General features: G+C 36.4%; 1 protein-coding gene and 1 pseudogene across 3 annotated transcripts in view; both read right to left on the bottom strand.

Annotated features, from left to right (window-relative positions):
- The window catches only part of LOC103792618 (solute carrier family 2, facilitated glucose transporter member 3-like), a 64,454-nt pseudogene extending 56,312 nt beyond the window's left edge, over nt 1-8,142 (bottom strand). Inside the window, exon 1 of the transcript XR_004744538.3 lies at nt 32-8,142. The product of XR_004744538.3 is annotated as a solute carrier family 2, facilitated glucose transporter member 3-like (transcript). The remainder of the gene's footprint in view (nt 1-31) is intronic.
- The window catches only part of GNAQ (G protein subunit alpha q), a 333,551-nt gene that overhangs the window by 77,087 nt on the left and 239,567 nt on the right, over nt 1-16,897 (bottom strand). For both annotated transcript variants that reach the window (XM_054255455.2, XM_002742816.6), the window contains one exon: nt 14,161-14,290. In XM_054255455.2, the coding sequence (XP_054111430.1) occupies nt 14,161-14,290 (130 nt within the window). The remainder of the gene's footprint in view (nt 1-14,160; nt 14,291-16,897) is intronic.

The following is a 16,897-nucleotide window of genomic DNA, read 5'->3' as shown; positions in this document are numbered from 1 at the left end:
TCACGGGTCTCAAATATCACGGGTCTTCAGAGTCCTGCGGGTCTCAGGGACTCTGAAGAAGGTAAAAGTCAAAAAGGTAATGAGAAGGCCAGTGAAGATAATAAAAACATGGGGTCCTAAATAGCAAGCAGCAGAGGGAAGAAGCAATCCAACTAGGAAGTTGGAGGTCCACTTGGAGCAGCCGACAACTGCCATCACAGCTGGGCAGTGGCCCTGACTGAAGAGTTCAACCACAATAAACCAGGGAATAAAGACCAAGATAGCCCTAATACAGACAAAGCTCATCCCATTACAGTCATCCTTTAATAACTAAAAAAAACAGTCGTGTGTATGGGACAAAAAGCCATCCCTCCAAGGTCTATCATATGCAGAGTCCTTCTTCCTGCCCTTTCCACCAGAAACAGGAAAACGACAGTGAAGACAGTATTAGCCACACCTTCACCGATGGTGGCATAGATGGGTTCTTGAACACCTGCATCCTTGAAGATTCCTGTTGAGTAACAGAACACAGCATTGATTCCAGAGAGCTGCTGAGAGAGCTGGAGCACAATGGAAATGATGATGGGCTGTCGGCAGCTGGATACTCTAAAGTGCTCCAGCACGGTGACTTGCTTTTCTTGTGGCATTCTTGCATTCTCATCGCTCATCTCCTGGATGTCTTGGGATACATCTTGGGTGCCCGACAACCACTGGAGGATCTACTAAGCATCCTCTTCTTTTCTGTTAATGAGCAAAAATCTGGGACTTTCAGGGCAAAATGGAAGGGCTGCACTTTGTAGGATAGCAGTAAGGATGGTAAAGCCCAACAGCACTGGCCGCAGCTCTTCAGACCCAAGGATGAATTCCAGAAATTCCAGACCAAAGACCTGGGCCACCAGAATTCCAACAATGTTCAGCTGGTTTAGAGTACCAAAGGCACCCTGCAGGGCAGTAGGTGAGATCTCTCCACATGTACATGGGCACAAAACCTGTGCATAGTCTGCAGAAGAGGTCAATAACTAAGCGGCCCAGGATGAGCATTTCAAGCAACTCAGCTACTTTACACGATCCCATGAGGCAGCCACCAGTGACAGCCAACAGGCTGATGATAAGCACTGAATTGCACCTGCCAAAGTGGATGACAAAGAATCCGACGTAAAAGGAGCCAATCATACCACAAACGGAGATGGCCACAGACAAGGACCAGAGAGACATGGGCAACATCTCAGAGGGAGAGGTATTTGCCTTGTCCCTCAAAGTGCTATTGATAAATTCCTTTATGATCATCTCAGGAGCATTGATGACCCCAGTGTTGTAGCCAAATTGGAAAGCCAATTGTAGCAACTGTGTTGGCAAAGATCAGAGCAGGGGTAACCTCTGTGTCCCCATGGCCCTAATCTAATTCTTTTCAAGTCTTCAAGAAAGATTTAGGAATGTGATTCCAGACACATTTTTCAACCAACGAATCCTTCAAAATGTCCTTCTCAGCAACAAGTTTTCTCCAGGTCCTCAGGAATGCTCTAAACTCTTACCATTACAGCATTTCTTTGAAGTCTTATTCAAAAAATCTTTTCCCAGACCTGTGTCCTGATGTTTCCCCCTAGTAGTTCTGTCTTTTTGATTTAGGTCTTAGATTCATTTTGCATTGATTTTTGTAAAGGGTGGGACATGGGGGTCTAGTTTCATTCTTTTGCATGTGGATATCTAGTTTTCCCAACACCATTTACTGAAAAGACTGTCCTTTCCCCAATGTATGCTCTTGGAACTTTGTCAAAAATCAACTGGTTATGGACATGGGGGTTTCTGTGATTTCTACCAAAGATTTAAAAAAGAAATCTTAGTAACTGTCTATAATTTATTTCAGAATATAGAAGCAGAGGGAATACCTCCTAACTCATTCTTTGAGGCCAGCATTAACGTAATACCAAAACCAGACCGTCGTTCCAAGAAAGCTACAGACCAGTAACTCTGATGACACAGATATAAAATTCCCAACAAAATATTAGCAAATCACATCTAACAACATATAAAAATAATTACACACCATAGCTAAGGGAGTTTATCCTAGGTATGCAAGGCAGGTACAACATTTGGAAATCAATTAATGTAATCCACAGATCAATAGGCTAAGAAAAAAATCATATGGTCATACCAACAGATGCAGAAGAAATATTTGACAAAATCCAACACTGATTCCTGATAAAAACTTGCAGGAAATTAGGAATAGAAGGGTACTTGTTCAACTTAATAAAGAATATCTACTAAAAAACCTACAGCTAATATCATATTTAATGGTGAGAAACTAGAAGCTTCTCTAAGATCAGGAACAAGGTGAAGATGTCTCCTCTTAACACTCCTTTTCAGCACTGAACTGAAAGTCTTAGAAAGGTAATAAAATAAAAAAAGGAAATAAAAGGTACACAAATTGGGAAGGAAGAAAACTGTCTCTGTTCTCATCTGAAAAAAAAAAAAAACTAACTTAAAAACTCATGGAAATATTAACTGACTATAGCCAGATTGTAAGATACTATACAAAAGTCAACTGCCTTCCTATATATCAGAAATAAACAAGTAAAATTTGAAATTAAAAATATAACACCACTTACATTAGCACCCCGAAAAGTAAAATGCTTAGGTATAAATCTAAAAAAATATATAAGAACTATATGAAGAAAACAATAAAACTCTGATGAAAGACATTAAAGAGAAATTAAGTGAAGAGCTAGTCTGTGCTCATAGATAAGAAGCCTCAATATTGTCAAGATGGCAATTCTTCCAGCATCATCTACCCATTCAATGCAATCCCAATACAAATCACAACAGTTATTTAGCAGATACTGCCTAACTGATTCTGAAGGGTACATGAAGAGGCAAAAAGATTCAGAATAACCAACACAATATTGAAGGAGAACGAATCAGAGGACTCACATAACCTGACATAAAGGCTTATTGCAAAGCTACAGTAATCAAGACAGCATGGTACTGGTGAAATAACAACAAATAGATGAGTGGAGCACAAAGAAGAGAGAGCCCGAAACAGACCCACAGATTTATAGTCAACTGATCTTTGACAAAGGTACAAAGAGATAAAAAATCTTTTTATCGAATGGCTCTGGAACAATTGAACATCCACATCCTGCCTTCTCACCGCTGAGTCCTCTCTGCTTAGGAAAACAAGGATCCTGTTCTGTCTTCTAACCTAGGGCTGAGAGGCAGGATTCTAGCACTTCTAGTATGCTTCCTGTATAACTGCATTATTTTAGCACAGAGCACTTCTGACTTTAAAAAAGAATTATTGGGAGGCCAAGGCGGGTAGATCACGAGGTCAACAGATCGAGACCATCCTGGTCAACATGGTGAAACCCTGTCTCTACTAAAAATACAAAAAATTAGCTGGGCATGGTGACGCGTGCCTGTAATCCCAGCTACTTAGGAGGCTGAGGCAGGAGAATTGCCTGAACCCCGGAGGCGGAGGTTGCGGTGAGCCGAGATCACACCATTGCACTCAGCCTGGGTAAACAAGAATGAAACTCCTTCTCAGGGGGCGGGGGAAGAATTATTTTTGAGCTGGGTATGGTGGCTCATGGCTGTAGTCCCAGCTCTTAGCTACTTGGAGGCTGAGGTGAGAGGATCACTGGAGCCCAGGAGTTTAAGGACAACATGGGCAACACAGCAAGATCCTGTCTCTTAAAAAAAAAAAAATTCTTGATGACAAAGGAATTATCAGAAATACATAAAAATTTCAAACTAATAACACACATAATAATGAAATCTTAAAACAGAGTAGATGTATGGAATTAGAAGAAATACACAAGTTTACAATTACAATGGGAGATTTGAAAATAAGTTAGTCATTGAGGGTAAAACAAATGCACATTTTGTTTTTCAGAGGGCTTTATCTATTTTTTCTACAAAAAAGTGAGAAGACGGTTTTTCTTTTCTTTTTTTTTCCCTGACAGAGATCCATTTTGGTATACTTTGATGAGCCAATCAAGCTACACAAAATACTTTTATGATGGAAGACTGGTAAGGTAATTTGATAGATATATATCACACAGTGTATACAATTCATACTTTGCATATATTTTTATTTTATTCTATTTAGGATTAATGTATATATTAAAATAAAAGTTTACTATATTTCAATTTTCCCCAAAGTTCCCAAATTATATAAATGGGTAATTCCTACCCAAGTGATTTCAGTATTGACAAAAAATTTTGTGTCAGTAGCTAGGTACAAATGTTCATAATGCTAAAATGTTGGTATTAATATTATTTTTTCAGTGTATTCAGAATTGACAGAATTTATAAAACATGAAACTATACAGATAATTCAAAACCAAAAAATTTGTTACAATAAAATATAAATGTTGTACACTAACTGAAGGGCAAGATTCCTTAAGGAGGACATGATAAAAGACAAACTTTAAAAGACTGATAAATTCAATGTAGTGAAAGTCATGAAAGAGCAGAAGTAATTTGCAAACAGCGCACTTACAAAGGATGTGCATCACTAATTTATAAAGAATTCCTCTATATTAATAATAAAAAGTGCAGAATATTTTAAAAAAACCAACATAGAATTAAATAAAGACTTCAAAAAGATTTTCATGGCAAAGTACTCAACGTGATTTTAATTAGGGAAAGATAAATTCATGCCACAATGATATGCTATTGTACACCCAACTGAATGTCTGAAAAAAAGCTGATCTACGTTGTCTAAGGTATGGATCAACAAGAACACACACACTATTGGTGGGAGTACCAATTCTTCCAATGTTTAAACTGTTTGGCAGTGTCAATGGGCTGAATAGTGACTCTCAGAAAGTTATCTTTATGTCCTAACCCTAGAACTTGTGAATGCAATCTTATTTGTCAGAGGGTCTTTGCAACAAGGATCTTGAGATGAAATCAGTTTGGATTATGTTGGTGGGCCTTAAATCCCAACCACACTTGTAGGACAAGTCCTTAGAAGATACAGAAGAGGAGAAGATGAATACAGAGGAGAAGGCCAGGTGAAGACAGAGTCAGAGATAAGAGTTATGCAGCCACAGGAATGCCATCAGTCACCAGAAGCTGGAAGAGAAAAGAAGAGATTCTCCCCTGGAGCCTCAGGAGAAATTTTAGCCCTGCCAACACCTTGATTTCAGTCTTCTAACCTCCATAATGGGAAGAATAAGTTTCTGTTGTAACCCACTGAGTTTGTGGTGCTTTGTTTAAAGAGCCTTACGAAGCTAATACAGGCAATATCTCCCATCGTTGAACATATGTACTCCCTGTGAACCATCACAGGGAGCTGCTGATAATATCTATTTCTTGTGATGGATGGTGACTACATGGATGTGTTCACTTTGTGACAATCCATCAAGCTGAATACTTATAATCTATATACTTTTCTATACATGTATATGCCAATAAAAACATTATTAAAAACAATAAAAAATAACCGTCAGTATGACAGTTACTGTGAGTTAATTGATCATGCAGACAAGAAATTAAAATTTAAATAATTCAATTACTTTGTTATAATAGACATAATATAGAATTTTGCACCTCAAAATGTGAACTCACAATCTGAAGTACCTGTGAAGTACTTATTTGATGGGCTGATCTTAAAATTCAAATAAAAGAGTAAAGGACCAACAATAACCATGAAAGCTCCAAAGAACAATGTAGACAGACAGATTTTATCTACTAGATATTAAGAGTATTATAACTATTGATTTGATAACTTTTATACTGGTATAGGAGTAAGTAGATCAACCAAGTAGACCAGAGAAAGACCTGTGCATATAATAAAATTTGATACATGTATCATTATTATCAATGGAAAGGAACAAAATTAGAAGACTTAACAAATTAAAAAATATATCGGCTTAAAAGCCTCAAAGAACTAAAAGGTACTGAAGAATTACCAGGCCAAGGTTTGGGAAAGAAAAATAGGTCTAGAGAAGTGAGCACAGTATTTGGAGTCAATTTTCCCATGAAGGTATTTGCTGTTTCTGGAAGCAGCAGCTGAGAGGCTAAAGGGATGGGACTCTAGTGAAGCATCTTTGCATTGCACTATAGTTATTCACCAGGAAGACATGCCTGAGTAAACAGGCATAGGCAGGGATGACAGCTCAGCTACCTAGTCACCAGAAGGCTAAAATGGAAGAGACTGGTAGGATGTGAAGTGAGAGAAACTTTCAGACATTGCTAAGAAGGTAAATTGTTCATTCATTTTGGAAAATACTTTGGTTTTATCCATTAAATCTAAAGATATGCTTACTCTATGAGCTTGTAATACTACCACTAGGTAGACAGATATCCACCAGAAACGTACACCCACATACACCAAGAGACACATAGGTGAGTATTCACATCAGCATTAGTTGTAATAGCCCCAAACTGGAAACACACCCAGAAAGTCCATAAATAGTAAAATGGGTAAACTGTGGTATTTTCATGCAACAGAATACTACATGACAATATAAATGAGTGAATTATATAGAATGCATATACCTTACAGACATAATATTGAGCAAAAGAATCCAGACACAAAATAAAACACACTCTTTGCTATCCATTACATAAAAGTTTAAAATAACATACTGTCTTCACAAGGTTCAAAAAATATACTACTTGATTCTCTTTGTATAAAAGTTAAACACAAATTAAAACTAAACTATGGTATTTAGGGAAGCAAAATATGTTAAAATTGAAAAGAATAGGAAGGAGGGAAAAACTAAAAAGAAAAGGAAAATAATTACCTGGGTGAATAGTAGCTACCTGGCAGGAGAGGGCATGAGCAGGCATCAATGGTCTTGGCAAAGTTCTATTTCTTAACAGGGTTGTTAAACAGATGTCTGCTTTTGTGATAAACCACTGCTGTATATTTTTTGTGTACTCTTCTTTATGTGTGCATATTTCACAATTATAAAGGTGAAAAAAGTGAAGAAAAGATGGATGCACTTACCATTCAATAAATGGTACTGACGCAACTGATAAGAGAATAGCACGAAAATATTAAATCCTTACTTCCTACCATGCATAAAATCAATGATACATATTTAGGAAGCCTATGAAAAGCAAAACCTTATAACTTCTACTAGAAAGTAAGCGATTCTATCTTCATATTCTTAGGGAAGAAAAAGAATTCTTGAAGAAAATACAAAAATATAACCAATAAAAGAAATGAGTGAGTTGATGACATTAAATTAAAACCCTTCTATTGGCTGGGCACAGTGGCTCACACTTGTTATCCTAGCACTATGGGAGGCTGAGGTGGGTGGATGACCTGAGGTCAGGTATTCAAGACCAGCCTGGCCAACACGGTGACACCCCATCTCTATTAAAAATACAAAAGTTAGCCAGGCAGGTTGGCACACGCCTGTAATCCCAGCTACTTGGGAGGCTGAGGCAGAAGAATCACTTGAATTCAGGAGGCGGAGTTCGCAGAGCCAAGATAATATCACTGTACTTCAGCCTGGGGGACAAGACCAAAACTCCATCTAAAACAAACAAACCCCAAAATCCTTCTGTAAAATAAACAAAGTGAAAAAGTGACAGATAACAATTTCCATATGTGTGACAGTATTTCCAGAATAATTTTAAATTGTGCATATATCAAAAACAAAAAGACAACTCCATTAGGGGTTAGGGTAAGGGGGAGACGACCAAGCAAGACTAGGAAGAGGCAATCAATGTGCGTTACAAACAACCCAACTGGCTAAGGAGTATTTAAAACACAGCAGGGCATATTAACGTTAACAGAGTGGATATGGTAGTTTAAATAAATGAAATAGAGTAACGAGTAGCAACATGAAAAAAAATCTCAACAACAATGCTAAGTGAAAAAAAATTGCAAAATGAAGCCATTTTAATAAAATGTATAATAATGCATAATATTTAGAATCCAATATTGCTCAGTGACACATACACACATAGTAAGAGTGAAAAACTATGCCTAGGAATGATAAATGCCAACTTGAGGCCAGTGGCTTCTGGGGAGGGAGAGAAATGAATCAGGGAGGGCTACACATGGTCTTTAATTGTATCTGTATCATTTTACTTGTGTGAAAATGAAGACTGGAAACAGGTAGGTTAAAATTTTAAGTTCTCTCTAATTATATAGTCTCTTTTCTCACTGAAACAGTTTATAGAAATAGAAGTAAACAAAACCCACTTTCTGAGCTATTCTAAGTTTTATTCTTGTATCAAGCTGTGTATTTAGACCACACAGTATTAGCTCATCAGATGCTTTCATGTTATGGCACCGTCACTGAGAGAAGCTAAAGAACCAGCCTTTACGAATCCTGACATTTAGTTCCCTTGAGGGATATTATTGTGAATCTGATTTACTTCCCTCCATGGCATCTTCTTTTTAAGCTGCAGGAGAGGTCATTTGGGGATCAATACCTGAAGAAACTAATTTGAGTATCTATTTGTTTTTTAAGGACACAGTGAATCTTGTAATGGGCCATGATTATCTCCTTCCATTGGCTGCTGAGAGATGCTTGATTAAATCTGTGGCCTACCACTAGGAAAGGTACACAATTGTGTGATTCATATTTTAATTCTTAATCTCACCATCCAATCCTAGTACTGTCCTTTCATCCAGATTTTTCATGTGATTTCTTTTATCCTACTGTGTATGGAATATATGGTTATACATAAACATACAGCCATAAAAATAAATTTTTGACACATTATATTAAAACTTATAACTTTAGTTCATCAAATGATACCATGAGGAGAATAAATGGCAAGCTACGAAGTGGAAGAAGATATTTGTAATACATATACAAAAGGCTCACATCCAAAGAAAATAAGGAACTCCTATAAATTAGCAAGAAAAATATTAACCCAAAGGAAAAATGGACAAAGTTGGTAAACAGTAGAGCTAAAATTCTCAATTTGAAGTATTTTATTTTAGCTTTTTTTAGAAGTATCATTTGAATTACTATTTCTAATGCTATTACCTAGTGACAATGACAATCACTGTTTACACCTTAGCCTTGGTAGAAAATCTTCCAAATTCTTTTCTTTTTTGCAGAGGGGTGAATAATTGTCCATATAATAATTTTATATTTGTAATTAGCTGTCATTACAAATCTTGCATTATATTAAATATATTCCACAATCGGCCTTTTCACATAACATAATTCATCTTTTAAAAAAAGCTACTGCATAGATTATACTGTGTAAATTCTTTAAAATCTTTTCAATTTACATGCATACAAAAAGTGTTCATATGTATTTGCTTCCCTATACCTTGACCAGCACTAAGTCCAGGTCTCTGGGGCAAATTCATAATCGGGTAATCAGAAAACTTCCTTCTAGTGTCAGAGAAGCAAGGAGAACAAAAAGATGAAGAAGGAGTACAATAATGAGGAAAGAGAAAAGCCAAAGAATGAAAGGTGAGAGAGGGAGTTTAAAAAAGGAACAAGTGGCTGAAAATGAACAAAGTAATGAGGAAACAGGAAAGAGGTTAAATATAAAAATGCTGGGTGTCTTTCAGGAATATCTTTATTAATCAGGTCATGAATCTGAGCCAAGTGTACCAAAGGCATAATTTGTTTAAGATTCGATAAAGGCAGGCTTGATTCAAGTAAATTAACGTATATAAGTAGTTAGAAGTAAAAGCTTAGGTGAAGATACCTAAGCTTTTACTTCTAACTACTTATATATGTTCTTTAGGTCTTTCCTTTGGAGTTCGAGCTTTTTCTCCACATTTTTAAGTCAGGTTTCCCCCTAAAGCTGAATGTTATCTGAAGAAAATTCCCAAAAGCTCACTCAACAATTTTTAGAGCAGAACAAAGTGCATGTTTCACACTTTTAAAGAAAATGGTCAAACTTTGATTGCAGCTGAACAACTTCAAAATGGCTTCATTTTAAAACCTACTAGAAGAGATGCATCCAAAGGAAATACATATTTTAGACTAATTGTTTTAAGATAGTTCAAAATCAAATGAGTAATACAGGAACTCTAAATTACTGGTAAAGGATCCCTGGCTGGTCTACTACTACCTAGCAGTATAAGAAGAGCTTAGAGGTAGAGGAGAGTTATTTCAACTCCTTCATGAAAGGGCAGGATTTTCATTATACTTTCACCCTCTTTGTTGCCTTCAGCTCCTCCTGCTTTTTCTCTGAGTTTGTCTCTAACACCTAGAAGATACCATGAGGGAGGGGAAAGAAAGCTGTTCTGGAAGAGCAGGGGACCTGGCCTTGAGTGACCTTGGCCACAGGCCTTCATCTCTCCATTCCTGTAACCTCATCGTTATGATGCACACCAGCAAACTTGATCTATCCCTCCGTGGGGAGGTCAGCTGGCAGATTCAGATGAGTAATAGCTTCAGCAAGTTTTGGGTTTAAAGTGCTAAGGTATTATAAATGTCTACACTCTTCTTTTACTTTATCAATTGAGCAACTGCCAAAATCAGGTTTGAAGGATGAATAAATGTTTAGAACCAAGGTCAGGGAATCCACCTCGATCAAAAAGAGAGCCTAGAGTAGGGAGAGCTATCTTGACATTTTAATAAAATAATATAATTCCTCATAACCATTTCAAGATGATTGATAAATTGAAAGCTCAACATTCAGAAAGGACATGGAGGAGAAAAAGTTCTCAGTCTTTGAGATTCTGTAACAGGCTTAGCCTGTAAGACAGTCATTGGGACAAAGGCTGAGAAAACATCTTTGTAGTAGTGGTCAGATATTCATGAAACAGAAAATCAGAAAAATAAAGACTAAAAGGCAGTGTTTGGATACATACTGATACACTAAAATATGATATGTGCATGTCTTATTGTGTGCTCTGGGCTTTCAGGAGCGCTGAAATAATGTACCCATGAAAGGATTACAGCAGAATAGTGGACACTCCATGCTAGTGTGTCATCACAGGGAAAATAAAACAGCAAAGGGAATACACAAATCAACACTACTCTACCACCCTGGGTATTCTAGCCACTATTTGATAACATATTTCCTTCTTTGAAGGAAAAAAGAAATTCATTCCCCAAACAACAGAAAGGCTGAGAATCCAGGCAGACAAAAGCAGACCTACATAAAACTGTGAAGATTAATATATAAGGCTTTAGAAATATTAAAAAGCAAAAGCAATAATCTAAAATGCTTCCCTTAGCTGCTTTTGTCTGTGGTCTGTAAAGCATTTTCCACAGTTTTCTGTGATAGAAAGAAAAGCTGTCAGAATCCATTCCTAGGTTTTTCTCACAAATATATATACCAAGGGAGGGAGGCACAACAAAGTCTGTTTTGGATTAAAGTTATGAACATCAGATTTCTAAAGCAAGAACAAAATGTTTCTGGAGCTTACTTCAGTTCCGTCTACCCAAATCCAAAAAAGCTGGGAAAATTAGAATTCTGTAGTACTAAATTTTTTTTTTTTTTTCTTTTTTTGAGACAGAGTTTTGCTCTTGTTACCCAAGCTGGAGTGCAATGGCGCAATCTCGGCTCACCGCAACCTCCGCCTCCTGGGGTTCAGGCAATTCTCCTGCCTCAGCCTCCTGAGTAGCTGGGATTACAGGCACGCGCCACCATGCCCAGCTAATTTTTTGTATTTTTAGTAGAGACAGGGTTTCACCATGATGACCAGGATGGTCTTGATCCTCTGACCTCGTGATCCACCCTCCTCGGCCTCCCAAAGTGCTGGGATTACAGGCGTGAGCCACCACACCCGGCCCTGAATTTTCTTAATGATTAAGGAAGCTGAGAGGCAATGACATTATCACAGATTAGTACAACTGGAAAAAAAAGGATAATGTGACTACATCCCAACATTGAAAAATACTTTTGCCAATACTTTCTAATTATTAACGGTGATAGCTGTGGTTAATATGGATGAAGGAATTAATGAACAGCACTTTTCTCACAGTCCCATACTATTATCAGGCTTGACTAGAGGTCTCAGAAAGTAACAACATATAAGTTGACTCTCATCTTAAAGAATTACAACCTAGACTTTCAGAAGAGTCACAAGTAATTAGAAAGTCCCAACAAAAAAAGATAGCTTCATTATTTTAATTTGCAATTATTTAAAAGTAGCATAAGGCATCACCATAGGAATCAAAGGAACTGGGACAATATTTTTAGACGTTCTTAGTACCTGTACATTGAATGTCAAGTTACTGTGGGAATTTTAATTATGACACATGATAATCAAAACAGTACCATTTTATTCTAACATAATATGTTTTTATATAAAAATCTAATCACTATTAGCTGTATCTGGTAAAAGTGGAATAAATGATCTGTAATGTTCAGATAACTGAAAAACCGGGTTCAATTATGTTGAACTGAATTAGATGATGAGTTGCCAAAGGAATCTACTTTCTTTTCTATTTTGATAATTTTAAAGTGGTAAACTGGTAAGTATTCAATCACGACATATATTTCTTTATATATATGATGCATTTATCTTGTGTGAAATGTGTATTAATAAACAGTTATCTTCCTCTGGCTATTATGTAAACATCAGAAATAAAGTCACATATGCTTCTTTTAACTCTTGTGTAACTGATATATGCAAATTTTATTTTACTGGATGGCAAATTAAAGAAGAAAAATGACAACCTACATAACAAAGGCTTACCTTTGCCTATATGGCTTATTCTGACCAAAAGCACATCTCATTTATAAGGTCTTTTAGGGCATAGTTGATTTTCTTACCCATTTTTGTGACTTTTTAGATACTCTGGTACCCAGCATATAGTAGGGAAGCCCTCAAAATATTATGTGTCTTGATACGACATTCAAAAAAATCATAAGTGTTACAATAGATCTGTTCCCAAAATTTATAGGGATTATCTAACAACAAATAAGCACAGAGATGAAGACATACAGATAGAGATATCATAGCTAAAATTCTGATATTAACTGCCTTATATGTTGGTAACTTACTGTCATATATTTTGGCATGCTTTTAGGCACGTTGCTTTATAGTTACTGGGGGAAACTGACTGATAAACAAGCCTCATTTTTAATCAGAAGTTCTTCAGTTGACTCCAAAGCCAATCTACTTGCAACTCAGGAATGATTCTGAAACACATGAACAGGTAACTCTTGGTTTTATATGAGATATTGGTTCATGGAAACTTTATCAATCCTATACACAAAAGAAATACTATAGAGGCTTGGATATGTATTTTAATGGAGATAGTAATACTGGCAGAAAAATACTTAAAAGAACAAGTCAGGAATTCTTGTGTACCTAAAAAATGTACTGTATTAAAAGCATAATATGCTAGATCCTATTTTAGTCAGCAAATGGGTATATCTCACTTCTTTCTCTTTTTTTCTAACCTATTATTAGGATATTTAATATTTATTATTAACCTATCACACTGCAATCTCTGCCTGTAACAGGGTATCGATGGCATCTTCTCTGTTCCCCCAACATACACAAACACATGCACACAACTCCAGCTCAGCAGCACAGATTTCTACACCCCTTAATTATCTTCTTTAATCAATTCAGACTTGTCAGGTCTTTACCATCCTCAAAATCCACATTTACACCGGTTAAGTTTCCCTGTGTAACAGGAAGGAGATAATAATACTCAATCCATTCTCCAGACAGCCATATTAAGGACACTTCTTCAATTGCTCACTGCTTAGTAGAGACAAAATTATGCAACAGACTAGAGAATTCTATAAGAGCAGAAAAGCCACATCACCAAGACATTTCATGGCTCACAATAAACTGATTTAGAGCCCAGCTGCAAAGTCATTCACATTTGCCAAGAGAGGTTTTGAGTACTCTTTGGGACCCACCCATCACACAAACAATGATTTAAACAAAATGAAAACAAAACAAAACAGAGTGACTCACTCCATCACTCCCAGTTCTGCCCTGTAGGAAGACTATAAAGTGATCTGATGATTAGCCTAGGACTTCCATGTTATTTTCATTTTTAGAACCTCTGCATAGTGTCAAAAGTATCAAATAGGCTCTAATTAGATTTGAACACACAGACCAGCTCATACATCTGAGAGAAGAGCTTACCACTCTGAGTGTACCATGTGATAACAGGATTATTTTTGGTTATTTTAAAAGACCTAAAATCAAATTTCAAGAAAGCAAAGAAGTCAGTTCACCCCATTTCCCACACCCTACTTGCTATCATTTACTTGGGTCAGATAATCAAATGATAATCCATTGCCTATCTAAAGAACACTTACCTCATTGTCTGACTCCACGAGAACTTGATCATATTCACTAAGCGCTACTAGAAACATGATAGAGGTGACATTTTCAAAGCAGTGTATCCATTTTCTTCTCTCTGACCTTTGGCCCCCTACATCGACCATTCTGCAAGGTTAACAATACTCATATTAATAACATATAAAGTAAAACTAAAAAGTCAACATAAACATAGCACTGCTTACAAACTTGGAGAAAATATTCTCTTGAATGACAAAGATCATCCAAGTCAATTCAATTAATACTTATTAAATAACTACTAATTTCCTATTACCTAATAGGAAAATTTCCTAATAGGAAATATTCAAAATCAAGACATTCTGGGTAATACATCATGGTGGTTATAAGAAAGTTACCAGTGTATACGAAAACTGTAACATTGTAAAAAAAAAAAAAAAAAAAAAATCCTTATCTCTGCCAAGCAAAATGGTATTTAATGAAGCACCGAAGCACCAAGGAGTCTAAAACAGAATGGGTTTTGTGTGACGCCCTATTGGCAAGTACTGAACTTCAGTCTCTTTTCCTATAAATCAGAAAAAAAGATCTTCATGCATTTCTTAAGGATGCTAGATATGACTACAAGTACACTGAAAATATGTGGGGTCACATACATTTCAATATGGGTGGTATGATGCTTCCACTAAATGCAAATATAACCCCACTCATCCTTCATTAGCAGGTTAAACATTTTGGGCAATTTTTTCCTCCCAATATTAGTAAGAATTTGGGACAGGTCTGGCCATGTCAGGTAACACAGTGTGCTAACCCTTGTGTACAAACCAATTCACTCATTTGCTGGAAATGAAGTGTAAGTGAATGAAGATACTACATAGTATAAGACAGAGGCCATGATGTGAACCATTTCAATTATTTGTTTTTTTTACACACCAATTCTGTGCTGAATTGCTGCTCAGAAACCAACACTGACATCAATTAATTTGAGTGACAATGTATGTCTGAAAATATCTAGTAATGCTTGGCATTGAGTCAAAGTTTCTCCAAATTGTTGAATCTGTATCTTGAATAAAATGTACACAATGTTCACAGAAAGAAGAAAAAGTCTCAGAGAATGAGAGGTTTAAGTACAAAAATTTGAAAGTAGGGCTCTAAATATTTGTTAAAATTGCAGTTGCTCCTGGTGTTTCCTGCTTCTTGGCATTAAAGCTAAGCTAAGAATTCAAGGATCTTCGAAGTGACTGCTCGTAAGCCTTGTAAGGCACAGGAGAGAGCTAAGGGGCAAAACAATGGATACAGGGAGATCCATGTAATACAGACATCAAAGCCAGAATTCTTAGATCTTCAGAAGTATTAAAATGCTGGCTCTTCCCTAATGCCAAGGCGTGAATAATATGTTACTAATTTACATGAAATCCTCATTCCATGAAACCCTGTCACACTGGGCCCTAAAAGATGCTTTTGATGATGGTGAAAAATTTTACTTCTAAGTCATTACTTTTACTGTAGTGTACAGAAAATGTACTTCAAAAGCCAGTGTACAAAACGTAAAAAAAACAACTTGTAATTATAATCTGGTTTCAGAATCCACTAATTGCGAAGCAATAAGGAGATGAAAATCCCCATGAAATGTTATGTTTTCTGAAAACATTTTGTAGCTTGGAGAAAGGAAATCTCGGTGTCTCAAATTAAAGATTTCTAAATACTATAAACTTAAAACATAAGTAATATAGAATGCTGGAGCTACAAGGAACTCTGGAGATCATCTAATGCAGTACAACCATTTTGCAGATTAAAACACTGAGGCTCAGAAATAGTTTCAAAATGCCACCTACTTTGCGTCCATGTGTATTAGACCAATGTATGGCAGCCAGATCTGACCACATGTACAGAGACCAATTAGAATAAAACACAGTGCCCTGGCAAGAAATGAAGGTGGGCCTGCTAATCAGAGTCACTTGGCAGAGTGACACAGGAGACACTGACTTCTACTTCATAACCAATATTGCACACATCCATCTTCAATGGGATGGGTGTGCTTAGAAAATCAACTCTCCACACTCCAAGACATATTCTCATTTCTCAAATCACTATGTAGTTTGTATTCTAACTAAAAGTACAACTGAGTGATTGCATAATAAGAGATTAAATGGAAGTACATCAGTATTGTTTATTTTTTTCTCATCCTAAAAACAAAACAACAGAATGCTTCTGTTGAAGTATTATCCAGACAGAACAGCAGCAGTGAGAGATGAGGTAATAAATTCTCATTCTATTTTGCTAGGTAATCAAAGCCGTGTATTTTGAAATTTTTCAAGCAACATATTTTATGAACATAAAATATCACGTATTTTTCTTGCTACTGAAAAATTTTGCATTGGTACCAGAGGACCTGGGAAAAACACCAGCATGAAAACTTCTGACAATACATAATTTCTGTGATGACAAAATCATAAGATCATTCACATCTTACATAATTCTAAAAACATATCCATTGTCCTTACAGTTAAAATGACTGCCCAAAAAACTACAGTTCAGACCAACAGTTTATTTACGGATTTTACTCAACCACGAACAAAACTAAGATTTTATTTATTTCTTAGTGATTTAAATTGAAATGCAAAATGCTCCAGTACAGTACATCTTTCTCTCTTTTTTCTCTTTTTGAGATGGAGTCTCGCTTTGCCATCCAGGCTAGAGTGCAGTGGCACAATCCTGGCTCACTGCAAACTCCGTCTCCTAGGTTCAAGTGATTCTCTC

This window comes from Callithrix jacchus, chromosome 1 (genome assembly GCF_049354715.1).
Source record: "Callithrix jacchus isolate 240 chromosome 1, calJac240_pri, whole genome shotgun sequence".
NCBI lineage: Eukaryota > Metazoa > Chordata > Mammalia > Primates > Cebidae > Callithrix > Callithrix jacchus.
The sequence above is the reverse complement of the archived record's forward strand: the minus strand, read 5'-3'. Positions and strand labels throughout refer to the sequence as shown.